Source organism: Ursus arctos, unplaced genomic scaffold, assembly GCF_023065955.2.
Source record: "Ursus arctos isolate Adak ecotype North America unplaced genomic scaffold, UrsArc2.0 scaffold_1, whole genome shotgun sequence".
Classification (NCBI taxonomy): Eukaryota; Metazoa; Chordata; class Mammalia; order Carnivora; family Ursidae; genus Ursus; species Ursus arctos.
Genome location: NW_026622763.1, coordinates 86,483,799 through 86,505,627, shown reverse-complemented (window position 1 = coordinate 86,505,627; position 21,829 = coordinate 86,483,799). Strand labels below are relative to the sequence as shown.

The 21,829-nt window shown below is 36.6% G+C and overlaps 2 protein-coding genes across 5 annotated transcripts in view; one reads left to right on the top strand and one right to left on the bottom strand.

Annotated features, from left to right (window-relative positions):
- Positions 1-12,097: 12,097 nt before the first annotated feature.
- LOC123000687 (uncharacterized) overlaps positions 12,098-21,829 on the bottom strand; it is a 13,036-nt gene continuing 3,304 nt past the window's right edge. The window contains exons 4-6 of the mRNA XM_057316072.1: positions 21,201-21,314; positions 19,732-19,829; positions 12,098-12,308 (exon numbers count right to left, since the gene is read on the bottom strand). Of these exons, the coding sequence (XP_057172055.1) occupies positions 12,225-12,308; positions 19,732-19,829; positions 21,201-21,314 (296 nt within the window). The 3' untranslated portion in view covers positions 12,098-12,224. The remainder of the gene's footprint in view (positions 12,309-19,731; positions 19,830-21,200; positions 21,315-21,829) is intronic.
- IKZF2 (IKAROS family zinc finger 2) overlaps positions 20,128-21,829 on the top strand; it is a 155,237-nt gene continuing 153,535 nt past the window's right edge. For all 4 annotated transcript variants that reach the window (XM_044381200.3, XM_044381198.3, XM_048214227.2 and 1 more), the window contains exon 1: positions 20,128-21,829. This exon is cut by the window's right edge and continues 1,505 nt beyond it. The gene's annotated coding sequence lies outside the window, so the exon portion shown is untranslated.

The following is a 21,829-nucleotide window of genomic DNA, read 5'->3' as shown; positions in this document are numbered from 1 at the left end:
CTCTTTTACACAGAGCAGAAGTTAACAAGTTTTTCCATTGACTGCCCACTATGTGGCTGGCACAATTCCTATATGGAGAATTAGGACCTCTACCCCAAGGAGCTTATGTTCTAAGGTATGAGGTTTGAGTGGCAAAGGGACAGCCACACTCACTTATTTTCTGTTTATTCATTCTTCTTTTTGGACAATTGGGCAGCAAGCTTCTAAGCTACTACAAATTCATCCATAGACTAGTGACCTTCCTAGCCTTTCGAAGAGTGGTCTACCCCTCAAGATGTGTCTTCTTTCTTGCCCCGTGCTGACAAGACATTCCAATAGACACCAGGTTCTCTCTCAAGAAGCAATAAATAGAAATTGTCAGTCCCCTGGGTATATTGATGACAAGTGGTATCTTAAACAAAGCTGAGTGCTCATCAGCTCCTAAAATGTTTGCCCAGAGGGGCAGTTTCCAACTCTCCTCAATCTACTTAAGGAGGCCAGAGGTTGTAGCTCTGAATTCTTACTCTAACTAAATCCCTGGAATATGGCAGTGGTATCTTCTTACACAAATCTTAGAATTATTGTCCTGAGCTATTGAAGTTACATTAAATGCACATAATTTCAAAAAATAAAAAGCAAACTGAATCCAAGCAAATAAACAAAAGAATTTTTAAATCAGTTTGAGCTCTATTGAGAATTAAACAGCCTACTCTGTACTATCTTTGCAACTATTTTTCCTTAAATCTAAAACCATTCTAAAAATAAAACTTAAAAAAAAGTTTATGGCCAAAAATGATAGAAGACGGTATAGGTGTCATTTGTCTCCCATTTTAGTCTTTCCGTTGCTCCAGACCCCCTTCTATGAAATCATTGGATAGGAACCTAATATCCTATTCACTGTATAAACTGCCCTATAAGATTTCTTCTTTTTCTTTTTAAAACTGCTTAATTGATTTCACGAGAGTCAAGCAGAGAAAAAAATAAAAGTCATTCTAACCTTCATAGCAGATTAAAAAAAAGACTTAAGTGCATTGACATAATGTGTTGTCCCTCATATATAATCATAAGGCTGACATACTGTCAATAGCACTCAGCTTAGAGCTGTGCCCTAGTGACAGGTGGATTCTGGGCTATTCACAAAGGGCCAGAGGACACATTCCCTGGAAGATGGGCATGAGGCTTGTCTGGGAGTGGGACTGGGGCTAAACCTGATTCCAGTACGCCTGGATGAGAATCAAAATAGCGTTGAAGGCAAACTACGCACAAGGTATGAAATTCTTCCCGCTTCGGGGCAGGATGCTTACCAGGAACTGAGCTAGGACTGAACTTGCCAACAGTGGTCCAATAGCGTATTCTTTGGCCCGATGGTTTCAAAGTGATGTAGGTGCACCCTAAGGGGTCTGCAGAAAACTCTCTTAGGGTTAAAGGAAGAAAACATTAGAACTTGTACTTATATATGTATTTTTATCTAAAAAGAAGTACATTGAAATGGACAGATATTTAATGTATGAGTTGACACTGACACCCTTACTAGTTCTATTCAAGTGAACTTTGGTAGAGGAGTACATTGTTTTCTCACACCTTGCTTCCATCCGAAGGGACTTTCCTAGGCAAACTTTTAGTCTTTCCACCCCTCTGACTCAATTTGAGCAGTCTTACCTGAGCAGTCTTCTGTCTTGGGGAGGCCAGCCTTAATCCGGCAATGCCTACACTGAATGGGTGACTCTGCTACTTCTGGGGCCCTGTTGGTCCACTTGGCTCTCACATTAAGCTACATTCTTTAATCTGGATTTTTAGTAATTAAATGATAATTTGTCTTCCTATGCCCATATCATTTTATTTTGCAATTTGTTTCAAGAAGAGGTGCCATTAGAGACCCCAGCAGTCTTTTATCACATGATAATATCAAGCTTTTCTGAGGGAGGTGTAGGAGTTCCACAACTAGAGGCTTTGATCATGGTACTCTCATTCATTCATTCATTCACTTTCAGGCCCTTGCAGTTCACAGGGGTATGAGTATGATTTTATGGTTGTGCCAGGTGTCTTTCTTCCGCTCCTCCCCCTCTACTCTTCATCCTTTTCACTCTCCTCGCTGCCCTGAAAGACTGACCTTAGTAGTGGGCTACACTGTCAGCTTCTGGTTGGTGACATTATCTGTGATAACCAATTGCAAAAGTGCTTAATAGACACTTGCAAAAATATAATCAATCTTTTCATGGTCGAGGTAATGTTTAAACAATGACTGAAATAGTAATTACTTTAAAAAAAATCTCATGCTGTGGAAAGCACATTTGGAAAAGGAACTTTTGGAATGATTTCTACTATAATTTTTTTTTTTTTTGTAGCTGAAACAGTGTGAGTAAATCTGCCATGTTTAAAAATATCTCTCATATCCTGATACCTAGAAAATTTAAAAACAGAATTTTCTGACTTGCTTAAAAATATTTCAGTGAGTTTGAAGTATATTTGTCAGAAACCAAATAGTCAATCCTTTGACTGCTTTGTAAGAATTACTAATTGACATCAGGGAAGATGGAAACTTAAATTTACAAGCAAAATTTCAACAAAATCTTTGTGTAATCTTTTGGATAGGATTGAAAACGAAGCATCATAACTTTTTTTAGTGCAAGCCAATATTTCTTCCATTTGGTTCTACCTCTAATTGTGAGAGGTCTTTTTCAGTTGTTAAAGGAAAGCATTAGGAGATTTTTGATTACTGCTTCAATTTCCTTGCTGGTCTCAGGTTTTCTGTTTCTTTCTCTTTCAGTTTTGGTAGTATATACATTTCTAGGAATGCACCCATTTCTTTTTTTTTTTTTTAAGATTTTTTATTTATTCATTTGAGAGAAAGGGAGACAGAGAGAGCACAAGCAGGGGGAGAGGCAGAGGGAAAGGGAGAAGCAGACTTCTCGCTGAGCTGGGAGCCTGACATAGGGCTCGATCCCAGGACCTGGAGATCATGACCTGAGCCGAAGGCAGACACTCAACCATCTGAGCCACTCAGGCACCCCAGAATGCATCTATTTCTTCCAGATTGTCTAATTTGTTGGCATATAGTTGCTCATAATACGTTCTTATTAAAGGAAAGCATTCAAATAAACTGAACTTCTAATTAGACTTTTTGATTGTTTCAGCAAAGAGTTGTAAAACAAGATTTTAAAAATAAGAGTTTTGATAATACAAAATAAATTCATTTAAGATGGAAGGAGCTTAGTTCTCTTAATCATTGAGTTGTACATTGGTGATCACGAACCCATAGTAATGTGTGATGTAAACAAAAATAAGTTTTAGTGTGTGAAGGCACTGAGATTTTAGTGTCTAGTTACAGGAACTATACTCCCTTGGTAAGTACAGAAATTGGTACTTTGACACGTTCTTCTGTTGTAATAAACCCAAGATAAGTGTCATTGGTTTAGAGACCAGCCAGCAGAAGGTAAGGATACAGTACAGCAGGCTAGATGTCTGGAGAGTTCTGCTATGCCTCAGGAAATTTTCAGTAAAGTTTTCATGGGAGAACATGGAAGGCAGACCACAAATCTCCTGAGCCTGTAACTTGGGGGCAGTAGCTGGACCTGTCAGCTCGATGGTGTGTTGGCCACCACTTACGCAAGAATGGCATGTAGCTCAGGTGAGTTTGGGCCAATTTTCAAGCCAACAAGCATGAGAGTAGAAAGTTCAGGGATCAAGAGCCTTCCTTGGTAGAAAAGTTGATAGCTTTGGGACCTGAAATAAAAAATGGCCCCAAATGACACAGGGCCAGGGAGATTTCTCAAATGACTCAGCCCTTCAGTAAAGATCAGAGAGGTTAGCATATCTTTTCATAGCATATGGTTTCAGATTGCCACTAAGTGGAAGAAAAAAAATATGGGGACCAGAAAACAATGAATAAACCAAGTTTAATAACTATGAAAAAACCTTGGCACATGGAACTAACTGAAAGCAAATAGATCAGAAACTTACCAAAAAAAGTTTTAAATAAATTGTAGTGCCAAAGAAACCATCAACCAAGGCTAAATAAAGACCTTAAAACCACCCTTGGAGAGGAAAAGAGATATGAAAGCGGCACAGTCCACAAGGAGAGGATATTCTTCAACAACCATTTCAGATATTTCTGTGGAAGATAATGGTTAAGGAAGAAACTCTCAGAGAGAGGAGCTAAGGGCCACAGAAAGAAGAATCAGGGACAGAATAAGAAACTATTCCCATCTTGGCTAATCACCCTTCACAGGGCCTTTCCAGAAGGATTTAATAATTTCTGCAGGTCATTGATGGCTATGTGTATCCTGTTCTTCCCTTTTTTACTGGAAGCTTTTATTGCAGTTATAGTGGGAAAATGCAGAGCACTGGATGCAGGGAAGGCGACATGATTTTTGCATGCCCAATGGAAAATGAAAATTTGGGATCCTTGCTCAATAAGCAGAGAAAAGTTGCCATTGAAAGTACTAAAATATAAAAGCCTTATCCCTTCTTTTACAGTATGTTTTGACTTATCATGGTACTTTATATTTCTACTTAATGTCATTCTAAATAAAGAAATGTTTAATTTTACTGTTCATGTTTTTATTGTGCAATGCCAGTTTTAAATGCAAATACAAGAACATTTAATTCAAATGTGGAATTAATGAAATTATACAGTTTGTATTTTGTGTCTCAAACATATGTATGCATTTTGTTCTTAAAAGAGAAGTGGCAATGTTGCACACAATAATGCAACAGTTTTTATTTTGTTTCTCCATGCAGGCACATTCTTTCAATACTCTACCTTTGGTAGAGTAAGAAAGGAATGAAAGAAGGAGCTACGGTTGTTCTATCTTTCTCTTTCCTTCTAAGACATCACATTAGTGTAGGTGGTTGGCCAATACAGGGAAAAATAGAATAAGGAAAAAGGATATAATAGAGTTCCTGGATCTTCTGTGTTTCTTAGAATGCCATTGTCTTCTTCTGTGCTCAAAACAAGTTTTTAGCTCAAATGGAAAGCATGGCCTCTCAGGGCTATCAATGCCCTGCTTACTTAGCCATAGGTATGGCGTACTTATCTTGTACTCAACACAGAGTCTTGCTGAACTCCCAAACATCATAGGTCTGCCAGAATTCTGCACTCATGAGCAACACAAACTGCATATGAATGGGGGCAGCAAGGAACAAAGGACACACATATCACACATACCTGCTCTGCTCATGTGTGTGCTGCATTATCCCACTGGACTTCATTTATAAAACACAAGTTCAACAGTAATGTTATTAGTAATTTCATGAAGTGAGGGCAGAGCATTAAATCAACGGCAGGGGCCCATCTGAGTGTGGGGACCCATGTAACCACACAGGCCACATACTCAGGAGACCATTCCTTCCTGGACTTGAGACAGCCACACACACATGAGCCTGGAGATTCTGGGCTTTAAGCAGGTTCGGTGACTGGATGGGGTCTTGGATGATCTCACTGGGGAGATGAGGAGTAAGTTCTTTGTGTGGGAAAAAGAGTGGAATGTTTTTCTCCCTCCTTCCCTCCCTCCCTCCCTCCCTCCCTCCCTCCCTCCCTCCTTCCTTTTTTCCTCCCTCCCTCCCTTCCTTCCTCCTCTTCCTTTCCCTCTTTCTTTCTTTTTTTTGGGGGGGGGGTGAATAAAAAGATGCACTGTTGCACTCACCAAACCTCTTTCCTTCTTCCTTCAGGGCACACAGTTAGGCTATATTCCCAGCCTTCTTTGTTGTTAGGTGTTCCATATGACTGAGTTCTGTCTAATGCAATGTGGGCAGAAAGGATGCACAATGGTTCTGTGGCCTGCCCACAGAAACTTCCCTCACGATCTTCTATTCAATCCCTTTCCTTGTCTGCCAGGCACATGCAGAGGAGCCAGCAGAAGACTCCAATCCCCCAAAGGGATGATTGAGCAAGTCTGGAAATGTCCTGAATCTCAGCAAACACTTCAAGCAACAGATAAACTTCTAATGCGTTAAGTCACTGAGATATTTGGGCTTATTTATTATGAATGTTAGGCTCTTCGGAATAAAACAAATTTCCACCCTCATAATATCAGCATGAGGGCTTAAGTGGCAATAAGACAAATCAGGCGAAGGATGTCAGCTGACCTTGGAGACTGGACAGACATATGGGATAAATCAGGAATGTGAAGGAGATTTTAGTGGTGGAAATCACTGGGTGTGGGGAGACCAGTGGTTGATTACAAAAGCTGGGAATAAGGCTAACCATGGATATGAATCTTAAATAGCTGTAAAGTTGGAAGATCACAGTAGCTGGGGGTGAGAGCTAGGGTCAAGAAGATTTTCTAAAAATCAATGTTATGTTCTCTGGGAGCCTTCCATGATACCTAAGTAACACCCCTCTACCCTGACTCCTTTATTCCTTACCATGACACTTTGACATGTAATACACATTTTAATAATACATTTATTTGCTGAATTAATTATTTATTGTTTTACCCAGTATAATGTTTCATAAGATCAACTTTGTCAGTTTTTTTTTTTTAAGATTTTATTTATTTATTTGACAGAGATAGAGACAGCCAGCGAGAGAGGGAACACAAGCAGGGGGAGTGGGAGAGGGAGAAGCAGGCTCATAGCAGAGGAGCCTGATGTGGGGCTTGATCCCGTAACGCCGGGATCATGCCCTGAGCCGAAGGCAGACGCTTAACCGCTGTGCCACCCAGGCGCCCCAACTTTGTCAGTTTCATTAACCCTCGTGCCTAATATATTGCTCAGTCCTTGGCATTGACCAGGTGAATACATATATAAAAATATGCATAAATTATGCTCAATCATGGGACATTTAACACTTTAGACCATCTTTAATTGGTTTCTGACTTGGCCCTTGGTACTACATGAGTGGCTATCCTATTTCTGAGCTCAGTCTTGCTTGACTGTGACCCTGATTCGTGCAGTTGGGCCTCTACAATATTGCCCACCCTACTGCTCAGACCTCTTGAGTTTGCCATTTTGACTTTTGCCCCCCACCTGCCCTACCTCTGTTTAGATATACCCCCAAGGCTTTCTTCCCTTGATTTGGATGCTTTGCCCTTAGGACTTTTGCCCATTTTCCCATTCCTGATCTATCTTCAGATTCACAATTCTGTGTGTTTTCTACCAGCTCAGTTGACACTTGCTTTACACCAAGGTCCAGGATCGCGTCTTATTCCTGCCATTCCGAGTCCAAGTGCGCTCAGACTGCAGCTGTCTCTGAGCCTTCTCTTTCCAAATTTCCTTAGCATTCAACACAGAATAGCTTATTCAGGCTCAAACCACCAATTATCCTGAACTAGTGTGGTTCATGTGAAATGTATACCTTTAAAAATAAAATGGGACTGTTTAAGTGAAAGGGAAAGGGATTTAATATAAAAATATGTTAGCAGTGCTGAAAAAAATATGATACGCTAAGTAGACATTCATCTCAAAGAAGGGCTGGGAGGTCAGGGATTGCGTGGGTCCTACCTTACATCACACACAATCCCCGATACAGTGCTATGCACACAGCAAATACTCAACAAATATTTCTTTACAGATTGCTTGGTTATTGTGACGAAAACGTGATAATTTTGACAAATATTGATGTAGTAGAACGTGCCACAAAGTCTGATCCTGGTTCCAGTCCTCTTTAGCAGCCTTGGCTCGCTATCCAAATGATTATGTTCTGAGGCCTCGCGTAGCCACATTTCATCACAGTAGTGACAGCGTTGAAGTGGCTGAGTGAATGTAGTGCCTGTTCATAAAATCATTTCAAGTAAAAGGCTTCAAGATCCTTCCAGCTGTTATTCAAATCTATATCATTATTTACTGTAGGACATAAAACACCAAGCTCTCATACATTTCCTCCCTCATTGAACTAGCACCAGACAAGCCATGTGACAGGGCACTGAGGTACAATAAAGTCGGTCACCTCAGAATTTGTTTCCTTAAGCATTCTATTCTTCCTCTAAATTGTGGGTAATGCAATTGACAGTCTCATGGACGTTAAGGTGATTACATTCAATAGACTAAAGCTTTGGTGCTTTGAAATGAACAAGCCACATGCAGTGGGTACAGAAAACTGGGAAGTTATTATGTATCTGTTTTGAGATAAACACTTTGTTGCTGCTGACATTCTGTAACTTTTTATCATATTTTCAAAAAAAAAAAAAAAAGTGAGCCAAACTGGTTGCCTTGGAAATGATAATGATGTCACAGAGGATGATGACTTCTCATAATCTATAAGCAGCTAGAGCAGATGTGCTTGCAAGAAACAAAGATCTTGTTTTCATACAAATGTTCTCAAAATAAAACACAAAGGAAGAAAAATACCCAGAGCACATAATGCAAAGAAAAAGAATTGGTTCTAAATAGAATGTTTTACAAAGTTTTCCATAAAGCCTCAGCTGCTCCTCAAAGCACGACCAGCTTGAACATGGATAACAGACGTGAAATTACAGTACTCATGAAATTAGTATTCAGGTTGCACAATCTCTCCTTTCAAAGGCTTCAAGCATACTTTATGCATGCACAATTATAGAAGCAGGTAATGAGAGAGATTCTGATTTTCCCCCTATTGTTGCTATTGTACTTAGCTAGATAAGTCTTGATAAAAATTGCTTTGTTAAAAATAAATCTAAGCAATAATTTATTAATTCTATTGAAAAGATTTTTTGCCTTTTATTATAAGATACATTGGATAATTTTTCTAAAACACACATTATTCTGTCCATGGAGATGGGTAGCAACATAATCAACTTTTAGTAAAGAATCAAAGCTCAGTAACAATTAATAATCTGCAAGCTATGGTAATTCTTTGCAATTTTATTATTCCACATCACAATTAATTTCACTTCAATTATCAGAGATTTTAAAAAAGGATATTCAAAGTTTATGACTATGACCCCCTGAAATACATAGATAGAATAAACAATATATCAAATGAATGGGTTGTGTCAAAATATATTACAATGCTTTCACTACGTAACTTTGAATTTAATTCTGTACCTTGATGGTCATTGATAACATCCTAAATTAATTCTTCAGATTCTCAAATATCACCCACAGTAACTGCAAATATTTCTTAGAATTAATCAAAGTTTAAATAATAAAAATGAATTAATTATGATAAAGTTTTCACTCCCTGCAATAAAAAAACCTCTCCATCCAACTTACAATATGAATTTGCCGATAAAAATTTTTAAATTCTTCTAAAGCTAAATGAGAAATATGAACTGAGTAGAAAGGAGATAAACTAACAATTCTGACAATTCCTAAAATATATTGCTCTTAAAGAAATCTATTATAGAAAAATATTTCAAATGAAAACGTAAAAGATAAGATACATTAGGCCAGAATTCTGCATTACTATTAAGTAGTAGCATACACATTTTATTTTACTTCCAATCTAATGTCTAAATTAACTTTTCATTTCATTCAAATGACAATTGAATTTGTTAATTTCGTTGAGAAATGCAGAATACTAAAATTATATAAAAGAAAAACATACAAATAAAAGAGTAAAAAGTAAAGGTTCACTATGTTTTCTAGCCTGGGTTAAAAGAAATTGAGAATAAGTAACAGGTGTTTCTGAAAGCTAGCCTTTAATCCTAGTTTTAGTTCTGTGATCATATTGAAGTCATATACTATTTTAAGACATAAGCTCACTTTTTAAAAGTACATAATATGAATACAGTACTCTAAATGGACACCAATGTTTGAGGCATATGGTGAGAACTGATATACTATGATAATATAGCTTCTAAAGAAGAGGAATAAAAACACTCCAGAGACAGGCTTTTTATAAACACTACAAAGAGAAGAAAAGAGTGACTTTTAGTAACTGCAAAAGGCAACAATAGTTTGGTTGATTTAGCCAAAATGCAAAGACCTAAATTAAAAAAAAAAAAAGTATAGGTATTTAAAAATAGAAAAAGAGAAAGGAAATTGCATTAAAAGCACTTTTTAATAAATGAATGACTAGACAGAGTTGGAATATTTTATACTACTTTATTGACAAAGGATTCAATCTCAATGATAATTTTAACAAAGATGGTACCAAGTCCGTATAAATTGTTGTACTAAGAAATAATAACCATTATAAAAAATGATGACCCAGTCTTTCTCTAAAATTGCTCTAATATAGTAAGGGAGATAAGGTACCATACATGCGTGAAAGAATATATTTTATTGTGAGCTAAACGAAAACATTATTAATGCAGATAGTAGATGCTAAGTTAACCTAAATGGAAATATAAAGCATGTATTTATAACATATGACAGCAAAGCAGTACAGCGGCACAAATACAAAATGTGGTTTAATAATTCAATAGAACTAAAGCTGCTTATAAATAAGATATGACAGAATATGTTGTTTTCTCATATACAAAAGTTTTTGTCTATAATTAGGTTTTTTAAATCTTTATTTCATTAAACAATGCTTATGTCAAATTTTTCTATTTTAAAGACTCCCAACAAGGGTGAACAAACAAAAACTGGATAGTTTCTGGTCTCTGGGGGAGATATCTTAGTTTGCAAATTGTCATAAACCTTGCACCCCCTACATGAGCGTGGGTTAATTTTGCTGTTTGTTGCTATGTGAGGTTTTTCTAGGCAATGACACATATGCTCTAATTTATAGTTGGCTGAGCTCTGTATTAAAAAAACAAACCCTGAATCTGATATATTTTATTAGGAGGACTACATTTTGAAAAACAAGCATGAGAAATGTGTATTCCAATCCACATGTCAGAGAATATGTTTATTTTTCTGATTTTTCTTTTTAAAAAAATGGAAAAAAGATGTTACAACTTGGGAAGGAAATCAATAGAAAAATAAGGGAAAGAACAACAGTCAGGTTGTTAATCAACTACTAACTGTAATCACACTAATTTAAGAATGTCCTTTGAAAAACTGCTATTCAGATGATTTGCTGGCTTAATTTCTTAAAGAAATACAATATAACCCTTACGAGGGTGCAGGGCTGTTCTCAGCCTTGATTTGATCAGTTACAAATATTAATTCACTTAATCCTATTAAAAAATTATGAGGCGAATTCTATTATTACTATCCACTTTTAATAGATGAGGAAATGGATATTAAGAAATTTGTCCAACTATTAAGTAACACAGTAAGTGGTAAAGCTGGGATTTGACCCTAGGCTTTCCAGATTGAAGGTTTTTGATTCCTGTACCACCAATGACACTTTTGTCAGTATCAGCTGGGTCAAATTCTTCTTGGAGCACTGAGCTGGGAAGTTTTGTGTGTGTTTGATATGATGAGTTCACAGACTTCCTAGATAATTAGAGCAATTAGTGTATTTCCTCTTTTGTTTGGTTACTATGAGTTCAGAAGTAAGCTTTGTGTTCAATTGTGGCTTTTTCATCACCAGAATTTCTTGATATTTTTCTTTCCCCTTTGTTTCATAGTTTCTTTCATGTTATTTGCAGTCTTTCACCTTATTGTTCTTTGAATTTACAATGAGTTCAAATTCTTTTAGGAAGTATGGGGGGGGCAATCACTAATCAACTTCTACCAATAACTACAAATCAGTCTTGAACAGAACTCCTTCATATTCTCCGATTTATAGATCAAATAACTACAGGAGACCAGATATGGCTACCACTAATCATTTAAAATAAGACGTGGCTAAACTAAACTGAAAAGTCACCTGAGACCAGAGATGGTAACTTCTTTTAGTATTTAACAATAAACAGACACATTTTAATTAAATTTTGGCCTTTTCAAAGCTTTCACTCTTTGCTTTAGTAGTGCTAGAAGAACCGTTGGTCACTAGGCCCATTTTATACGGTGAAGGTGAGGATAATGGTGATCTCTTGACTTTATCATCCTAGATAAAATGATGCCATGTCCTTTCCTCTTTCATCAAGGGCAGTTAGATGGTAGAAGATGAAAGAGTATGATTTTAGATGACTTGACTTATTTATCCTGAGTTCTACCACTAACTAGCTGGTAATATTGAGAAATCATTTAAATTCTATGGGTCGAATATTACATGATTAAAACACAGCTTCATTATATAATTCTATCTCTCCTTCCAGCTGGACATTTTGATCATTCTCTTGTATTCTTTCATTTCGTATGTGAAGAAACAAATTTCAGAGAAATGAAGTGACTCAATCAGAGGAAAACAGTACAATCAGAGGAAAACAGACTTCTGGAATTTTATTAAGAAATCAAACAGTGTAGGGGCGCCTGGGTGGCTCAGTCGTTAAGCATCTGCCTTCGGCTCAGGGCGTGATCCCAGTGTTCTGGGATCAAGCCCCACATCAGGCTCCTCTGCTGAGAGCGTGCTTCTTCCTCTCCCACTCCCCCTGCTTGTGTTCCCTTTCTCGCTGGCTATCTCTCTCTCTCTGTCAAATAAATAAATAAAATCTTAAAAAATAAATAAATAAATAAAAAGATAAAAAAAAAGAAAGAAATCAAACAGTGTAGGTACCTCCTATCTTTCTCCCTCTCAACCCAGCTTTACTGCTATTCTGAAAGTGGTATCTTTCTTTTCCATTTTATTGTACTCTTACTATATATATATATATATATATATATATATATATACACACACACACATATGTAAATAAACAATACATAATACAATTTTCAATGTTTAACGTAAGAAAATTCTTTGACTATTGACTTATTTCACCCAACATAATATTTTGGATTTTGTCCATGTTGATATGTAGTGGTCTATATAACTGCTATATAGTATTCTGATAAAGTGATAGACCTCAATTTGTTCATCTGTTTTCTTAAACAGTGGCTTTCAATCTGTTTTTGACCATGCAATCCATAGGGGATAAACATGCATTTTATGTGGTGACCCAGTAGGTAGATCCTGCGTATCTGTAAAATCAAAGTTTACCTTTTTATTTATCCCTATTGTATGTGATGTACTCTATTCCATTCCATTTCATTTTTTAAAAATGCTGGTTATGACACACTAAATATATAGCCCTCTATTGGGTTACAATCTGACATTTGAAAAACACTGTTCTAGAGAAATATTTTTCCAACTGCTACAACACTTCCAGTACTCTGATATTTCTCTAGGATGGGGTGGGCAGCTTGGGGTAAGGGAGTAAGTGCTCGTTAGAATTTTTTCAAGCAAGGAATGATGTAACTAACTAAGTAGGAATATTTTGAACTGATGCAACTAAATAGGAAAATATTAAACCTGTGGATGGCTTAGGTACAGAAAACAAGCTTGTGAACCATGATTTTAAGAGGCTAGGCTGAATTCTTATCATGAGGCAGTTCTGAAAAACTATATAGATTTTTAAATAAATGATTTGTATTTTAAATTGATGCTGCAAGCTTAGTACTTTAAGGATTCCTCTGAACAGTCTGTAAATTGGAATGAATATTTTTAGAAAGTGAATAAAAACCACTCATTTTAACTTATATATTTATTTGTCATGGTGAATGAAGAATGTCCGTAACTCAGGGAAATGGCTTTATCTATATTTCCATAAGCTACATCAATAAGCTTTATGCCTCAGTTGTATTGCAGTATATTATTTACAGACTTAAACACAAATGACTTCATTAACGTACAGGTCTCCTACGAAGATGTTGTAATGTGGATTTCTGTGTCAAGTGGAAGTGTAACCATTTCTTTTACAAAAAAAAAATCTTGAATTCCAATATGATTACATGTTATACTGGTCTTTGAAAGTGCATTTCAGCCTATGGCCATGACTAGAGATGTAAGAACACTTTGCTTTTGCAAGATTGGCCATTACTATTTGGTTTTTGGCATTATTACTGACTAAAGTACTCTACTCCTTTCATCATCAGCTCTCAGTATACAATGCTTGGCAAAATCTAATGACTTTGATGAGACACCAGTCTTCATAAGATCCAGAGGTCAGAAAGTGCCTTGTTTTCTTACCCTGATTTTTAAGTAAGTAATGAAGTTGACAGAGGAAGCCAAATCTGCCAAAACTCCAAAGAAAGAGAACTCAAAAAGTGCAAGGGGAAGCAAGTGTTAGGAGGCTATCATCTTAATTAGGAGCCATTGTATGGCCATGATCTGTAGCAGTTTAGGCCTCGTGAATCTTTCACCTTGGAATACAGTGCTACAATTTCTGGCCACAGTGTAAAGATATAAATAATGATAGGCATATTTAACCTCTGAAGGCATGGCTGTCAATCTGATTCCAGATCAAAGGAATCAGAAGGTTGATAAGGAAATCGAAATGGAAGATGGGAGCTCCAGGTGAGGCCAACTCATCTATTCCACACTCTCAAGTCAACCACTGTTTGTGGTCTGCTCTGATTCAGTATAACATTGCTCCTTTCTCTCTCAAAACTTTCTTACCATGGTCCCTGGAACTCCTTTCTCAAGCAAAACAAGCAAGAAATTCCATCCTACATCCTCTCATTGATTAAAAAAAAATATTTGTTTCCTAAATGAAAGGGCTCTCCATTAAAGCCATGACTCCCTTTTAAGAGAGGGTGAACATGTAGTTTAACATAGAAACCATAACACTTTTAAAAGTGAAAGAGGGGCACTATTAATAGTTATGTCAGGACTGCAGGTGTAAATTGGGACTGTTACTGACAAAATAGATGTTAAGGTCACCTTACCTATAGTCCTCTCAATAGAAGGCCACTCATTTTCCTATAATTCACCTAGCTCAGGGTTAGAAAACAGGATCAACATCCCCTATACAACTCAAACCACTTTTTCAGAATATTTACACTTTTGTGTAAAACTACAGTTATTCTGATGTCCCTCCTTCACTGCTACCTGCTCACTATTCTTCCTCTTTGCTGTTATTTATCAGCCTTTCAGGGACTATCTCTTCAAAGATTTCAGCAAGTAGTTCAGTATCTTCCTCTACTTCCAAGACCCAAGGTAATCTCCTGATTATCCTGTCACTTTTCTGATAATCCAACCCCTAGAAGTCATGACTTCTCAATCTCCATTCTGGATCCTGGCATTTTTTATTCAACAGAAATATCAAATATCTGTTCAAAGTCCCATATACTTTCATATCTCTCACTCAGCATTCCCTTTTAGACAAGTTCTTCAACCTCACTGGGACTCAAGGACTCTATATCACTCTACTTTTTGTATTGATCAGCACCCTATCAGTTGGTATCCTTCTCTATAAAGCTTACTCAATAGACCATTACTCTATTTCTTTTCATTAAACTCAATTTTTTTGATTTAGGGTCTTAAATCTCCCTACCTGTTGAAATTTCTACACTGGGTCAATCCTGTTGCTCATATTTTCAAGATTATTATACCTGGTCTGTGAGCTCACCTATAAGTTATTGCATCAAGCATATGGATGGTTTATTTGTCACCAGCCTCAACTGGTTCCTCTATTCTGCCCATCAATCTTTCCATATACTTATTTTAAGTTACCCTCTCTTACATTCTTCATAGCAAGTATTTCAAGCTTATTAACTTTTGTTAAACTTTCAATACAGCAAAATTTCCCTTCAATCTCAGTAAATAACACTGACACCTTCATCAAACCCTCCCCAACTTCTATCACATCAACTAACAGACTTTGCAAGTACTCATCCTTTCTTGTTTCTCTTCCGTACAAGAGATATAATTATTTCATTTGTGCTCTAGATATTTTTTTTCCCTGTCCCTTCAGGGACCTTCCTTCACCAATTTTCTTCTATCTCCAATCTCTAAATTGCTATTGACACTTTCTGATCAGCATGTTGAAGTCTTAAAAAACAAAACCTTTTTCAACCCCACATTCTCCTCCAGCTCCTAGCCACTGTCTTTCCTTTTATAGCCAAACTCATCGAAATTATTGTTCTATACTCACAGCCTATTTCCTCACACTCTCCTCAATGACTCCAATCTATTTTCTGCTGTCATTCCTACAGGCAGCATTTGTTGCTGTTGGTCTCTTCCTTTATTCTTAGATCTACTGATTTTCCTCTCAGATCTCTGCATCGTTCTGTTTAGGTAGCTTATCTCAAACATGCTGTTGTCCCTCATGAATCTCCTTAAGCAGCCTGACTTGATTGAGGTTGAAGGATTCATTGAAGTTCTAAAACAGGCAAAAGGAGACCATATCATGAGACCATGATATTCTTGAGGATCAGGAGAGAAGTCTGGCCAGATGACTAGGGTCATGTGCACGTGCAAAATGGAATAACCTTAGTGAGCTTCACTATCCAGGACCTGGCCTTTAGCCTTGTGGGGTTACTGAAATTCAAGTTTATAGGTGCATCTAGGACAACTAAAAATGTTTAAACTTATAAAACATGGCTGTATAAAAACCTAGAAACATCATTTATATAAAAAGGTAAACAATTGTTGAGTATACTCTCTCCACATAGGAAAATGACATGGAAAGGGAAAATGACACCAAGTGGCTAATGTTGGGTTTGGAATTGATCAAAGCATTCTGCGTATGAGAGACTGTCTAATGGTATCAGGCCTTATAGCCTGCATTGTCCACCTCTACATCAGGAATGAACTCTGAAAGCAATATTCCCAAAGACTTGGGAGAAGGGTACCCCTCTCTCAGATATATTAGATTGTGAAGAAACAGGATTCCTATTTAACAAGTCTTCTGTTAGGCATTTATTCTCGAACATAAGTATCAGAAGATGTCTGATTATTTTTAAGACTATATTATAAATGTGGCGCCTGGGTAACTCGGTTAAGCATCTGCCTTCAGTTTAGTTCATGATCTCAGGGTCCTGAGAGGGAGCCCCCATCCGGCTCTGTGCCCAGCAGGGAGTCTGCTTGTCCCTCTGTCCCTCCCCCCCAGCCACATCCCCCCTTCATCTCTCTCTCTCTCTCTCAAATAAATAATTTTTTTTAAAGAATATATTATGAACATACCAGAACCTTTGTTCGTTTCATATTTTGGCTATTTCAAGATGTTTTGGGAAGCTCTTCTGCCTTTGGACAGGTTATTCCAAATGTCCTGAAACAAATTTCCTCCAAAGCCACCAATCAGCTTCCCTCATAAATAGTATCTCTGTTATCAAATCAAAGTATTATTTCTTGTTGCTTTTGGAAAAAAAAAACCCTGCTATGAGAAAACAAATATGTAACTCTTATTACCTATGCAGAGTGGGATAGGAAAACCTAATTAAAACAGTGTACATTTATGTCTCTATTATAGTATTCAATTTGTAAATTAAAACAGAGAAAAATCCTAATCTCACAGGCTTTGTTTAATGGATCCTAGCAAAATGTTCAAACTGACCTTTACTATAAGCCGAGAGTTGCTCTCCACTAGAAAAAAATCTGTTTCTTGAATTCAAAATATCATTTAAGAATACCATAACCATTTAAAATCACAATGTTCACTACACAAACTCAGTCATTCATTCTTTGCACACATAGGTGAGGTCAGTCTACAAAAGGAAGGAGTGTGATGCTTGTTTTTGGGAGCAACGAATCAGAAGCAATCTCTTTCGAAACAAAAGTGCAAATATGCTTGGTGATCCAGAATTTAAAGTTAAGATCTTGTCTCTATCTCTTTGTCACCATTAATTGACACTCAATTTCTTATGGGGTGGTTATCTTTTAATTCACTCTCAGTGGTTCTCTCAGGTCATTCACTTGTTCAGAAGAGCTCAAAGAAGGTACTGATGAATACCTAATGTTAAAGTATTAGAGGTCAAATAGGTCATGTTTCGCAGATAGGCACTGGGTTTGGTGGAGTTCTATGTTGATACCACATTTGAATAAACTTCTAAGAACATCGTGGACACTTGGGTTTTCTTCCAAGTGGTTCAATATTGGACAGTAGTTACCCAAAGGGCTGGAGTTAACTTCAGCAACAGTTCTGTATGATTGCTAAATACATCATGGTGGGTATTACTATGGGATTTTTAGAACTTAAGACATGTCTTTGAATCCAGCTCTGAGATTATGCTATCCTGAAAAGATGAATAATGTATTCACACCTCAATTTTTTCATGTAAAAAATAGGGTTAATATTATATTGAAAATGACTATGGGGGTTAAATGAGATAATGTAACATGCTTATCATGATGCTTGGCATAAAGTAAATGCCTATAATGGTAATGATGGTATATAGCTAGTCCCACGGAAATCAGTTTTATCATCAATCTAAAGTGCTGTAGATTCTGCATAAGGATTTCTCAAAAACGATATTATTTCAAAAACATAGTCTTTCAATGAGGCAGTTTATGGAATACAGTTTATAGGACTTTTGATGATATCCTTATTCTATTAAGTGGGACTTCCCCAGGTGTCTAGTACCTCACCATGACGTCAAGTTTTAAATACCTTTTTGAAGCCTGAACATAGCTGTTAGGGGGAGGGATACTGATAGTGTTATTCTCATCTTCATCTATCATGTCTTGAGACAGTTCAGAATGCCACACTAACCTCTATATTAAGCTAACCTTTCTCTAAACCACAAGTCATGAGAATTGGGGGAGGTGACATTTGACTTTACTACCTGTAAATGACCTTTCTTTGATTAATTTCCCTCTTCCAAACCACAGCCGTCTTTCAGACTTATCAGGCAGGAAACGGCTTCCCATTTCTATCCCTGTGTGGCTTTTAATTCCTAAAGTTGTCACCATCTGGCCATAAAAAGGGGGAAGGTTGAATCCCAGGATTCTTTCCTTCACTTTCTGTTGGTAGTGTGTTCTTCTATTTTTTTCGGTCTATATAGGATTGTTTAAACATGTGATTAGACTCGGCTGCACTGTGAAAGAATTTTGGTTTACAAAGAGTTGAGGCTTCTCACAAAAACTGGACATGTAATCCCATGAGCTTTTCACAGGTCTAAAAAACAAAAGAAAACAAAACAGGTTCACACTCCTATTGGCACTGGTTTAACTACCAAGTCTTTCCCTTGAGATGTAACCTGTCATCTGTTTTAGACTATGGATATCTCTAGCAGAATCTGATTGTTGGTATTATAGGTCTGTAGACTAATATGCCTTAATTTCACTTACTAATTCCAAAGTCAAATGATCATTTTTGGTTTTCCTTCTTATCCCCAGAGGGTATTTATTATCTTGTATCTAAATTAATGCTCAGTAGACAATGTGTTCTCCTTATTATTATCCAATTTGTAAGCTGTGTCTTCAGAAAGTTGAATCATCTTTTTCTTCTCTGGTGCTAACTTTATTGGAGAGTTCAATAACCTCATTATACTTTTTGTGCTCATAAATTTTAGGGTGTTTTAGAAGAATGTTCTCCTCAATGCCTTTTAGAGTTGTTTTTTGTGCATCAGCTATCTACACTTGACTCAGCTCAAAGTTCCTTCATTTTTGCATTAATAGAAGTCATTTTCTCAAATGTTGAAACATCTGCATTTTAAAGCAACTATGATATATTCTGATGGCATCTTTAAAAATGTGTACTTTCATTTTTATTCAGAAACTTCTCCAGTCTTCGCTCCGTTGGTATGAGTTTAATTCCCACAATTTATAATTCTCATTTGGGATAGAGATAACTAACTTATTGTCTGCTCTACATCAAAACGTACTCTCTAGAAGAAATCTGATATTATTCTATCCAAGTGTGAATTTAAGTCACAATGTTACCTTTTCTAGGGACATGGGTATTTGACAAGAGCCTTATATCTAATTGCAAAGTGACACTCTTAAGAATTGTTAAAAGAAACTACTGTTCAGGGTGGATGGAATAAGACCCTTATCATGTGGGACTTACATGCCACCCAGACAGACCCCAGATTATCAATGTACTCAGGGAGGTATTAATATGCCTTACTTATGAACTGAATTTGGTATCTTAGAATGTTTTCTTTGAAATTATGGTTCTATTTCTGGCTTACTTGCTTCTTCATAGTGCCAATGTAGGTCGACAGGAGACTATGAGACCATTGTTCCATATCCCGCTTAAAAGAGAACACCACTTCAAAGAGAACAACACCTGACAAAAATAAAACAACAAGCAATCAGTTTTAAAACATTGTGTCTGTGTGCTTGTTAACTTTAACTTTTTCAGGGATTTTAAGTTACTTTAGGGAAACTACTTTGGGTGATCACGTTCTATACCTGCACAACAAAGCCATCTAAATAAAAATAATTAATATATAATTAATTTCCAAAAATTTCTCGTTTAATATTAGGAAAGTATTGCAATGTTTAGAATTGTCCCCTCTTGCCCCCCTGCTAAAAACAAAATCAAAAGTTAAAAACATGGAATGAATTCCTTGAACAAATTTTTGTCAAATTCACTTTTATTAAAATTTCTTTAAAGGGTACTAGGGCTTTAAAATCTAACACAGATAAAATAAGCCACCCAAAGAAAACAAAATACTTCATAATGTACCTTTAAGCTACACTGCCTTTTAAAAATGTTCTTTTGCTAATTGCATTTAGTGATTACAGAATTAAATCTGTTGCATTCTTTGTTAGTCAACTTAGTTTATAAATTATCAGGCATTAACACGAAATAATTTGTTTATGAAACAGAGCGGTCACATAAACGTATTTTACTCAAAATCATATTTGATGTACAATTTTAACCACTCTCCCGCTATATTTGTACAAGTTATATTATCTATCAAGGTATTCACATTCTTCATGTAAACATAAGCCAGAGAGTTGACCTGTAAACGTTCGTTAATGATGTTTATAACATCACTTACGAGCCAAGACTTGACCAAAATCTTTATGGAATTAGAATATCTTTGTTATCCTACCCTTTCTGTCCCTTAATAACAGTTAAGTTTTCAAGGTGAAGCCAAGTGAGTATGTGATTAGCTCCACATTCATCCATTTAGTAAAGGTTTATTGAGTACCGACATGCCAAACACTGTGCTAGTTCTGAGAAAACAGTTATTAGCAAGACAGACATAATCTCTGCTCTTAAAAAGATTCTAGTGGGGGAGACAGATTTTCTTTTAAAACTCAACCAAAAAATATTTACAAATTGTATAATGAAAGAAATGTGCAAAGTGCTAAGATAAGGGTTGGTGCTAGCTAGGCACAGTTTCTGATAGGATGGGACAGAAAGGAGGAGAAAGAAGCAGCTATTTGAATAATGGTGGGTATGGGTATGTTTTCTCCCCATCTCCTCACTAACTCCCTAAAGTGAATATTTATATGGTACTGCACTTCCCTAGTGATACATTTTTATGCATAGTATAACCATATATATACTTTTAAAATGTGTGTAGTGTAGTTACAGCAAAGGACGGAAATAAATACACCCTCTAACCACTATAAAAATACTGTTGAGAAAAATTGTGAACACAGTGAATTACTAGTTTATACAAAGTTTCCTTTCTATAAGTACAATTGTGAGTCTCAGAGCCAGGATTATTCAACTGCAGAGGACGAACTAGAACCCCTGGTTTTAGTGTGTAAACATAATCTTGACTTCTTTGGGGTGAGCTGGACACACCACGATCTGCAAATGAGAAAGAAACAAAGACGTCAAAAACAGGAGAAATTTTCCAAATTGGTCTAATTCTCACAAGTGGTTATATGATCTTTGCCATTCTAAAATTTGGGAGCCATTGCCCCTTGCCTAAATCCCTCATTCTTGGCCATCAACTGTAAAGTGTCTGAATGCTTAGCCACTAGAGGGAGAGAGTGTGCCTCTGGTGATTTTGGAGCCAATGGAAGTAACTCATGAAAAGGATAGGCTTTCAAGGGAGCTAAATTAAGCTCCAACCAGCTAGGGGTATGGACTATTCCAGCTCGGGTAGCTTTGGGAAATCTGAGGATGGTTCCTTAAGACTTGACAATGGATCCTCTTCTACTTGTAATTAGACTATTTAAACTAGCCAGATATTTCATCTTAATTTTGAATATGTTTTAATTCATCTTTTCCAAGGACCTCCATAACTTTGAAGATACTTAAACACAGGCTTAATTTTTAGGAAGGACCTGTGGCAATTCAGGGAAGTTACGTTTCCCTTT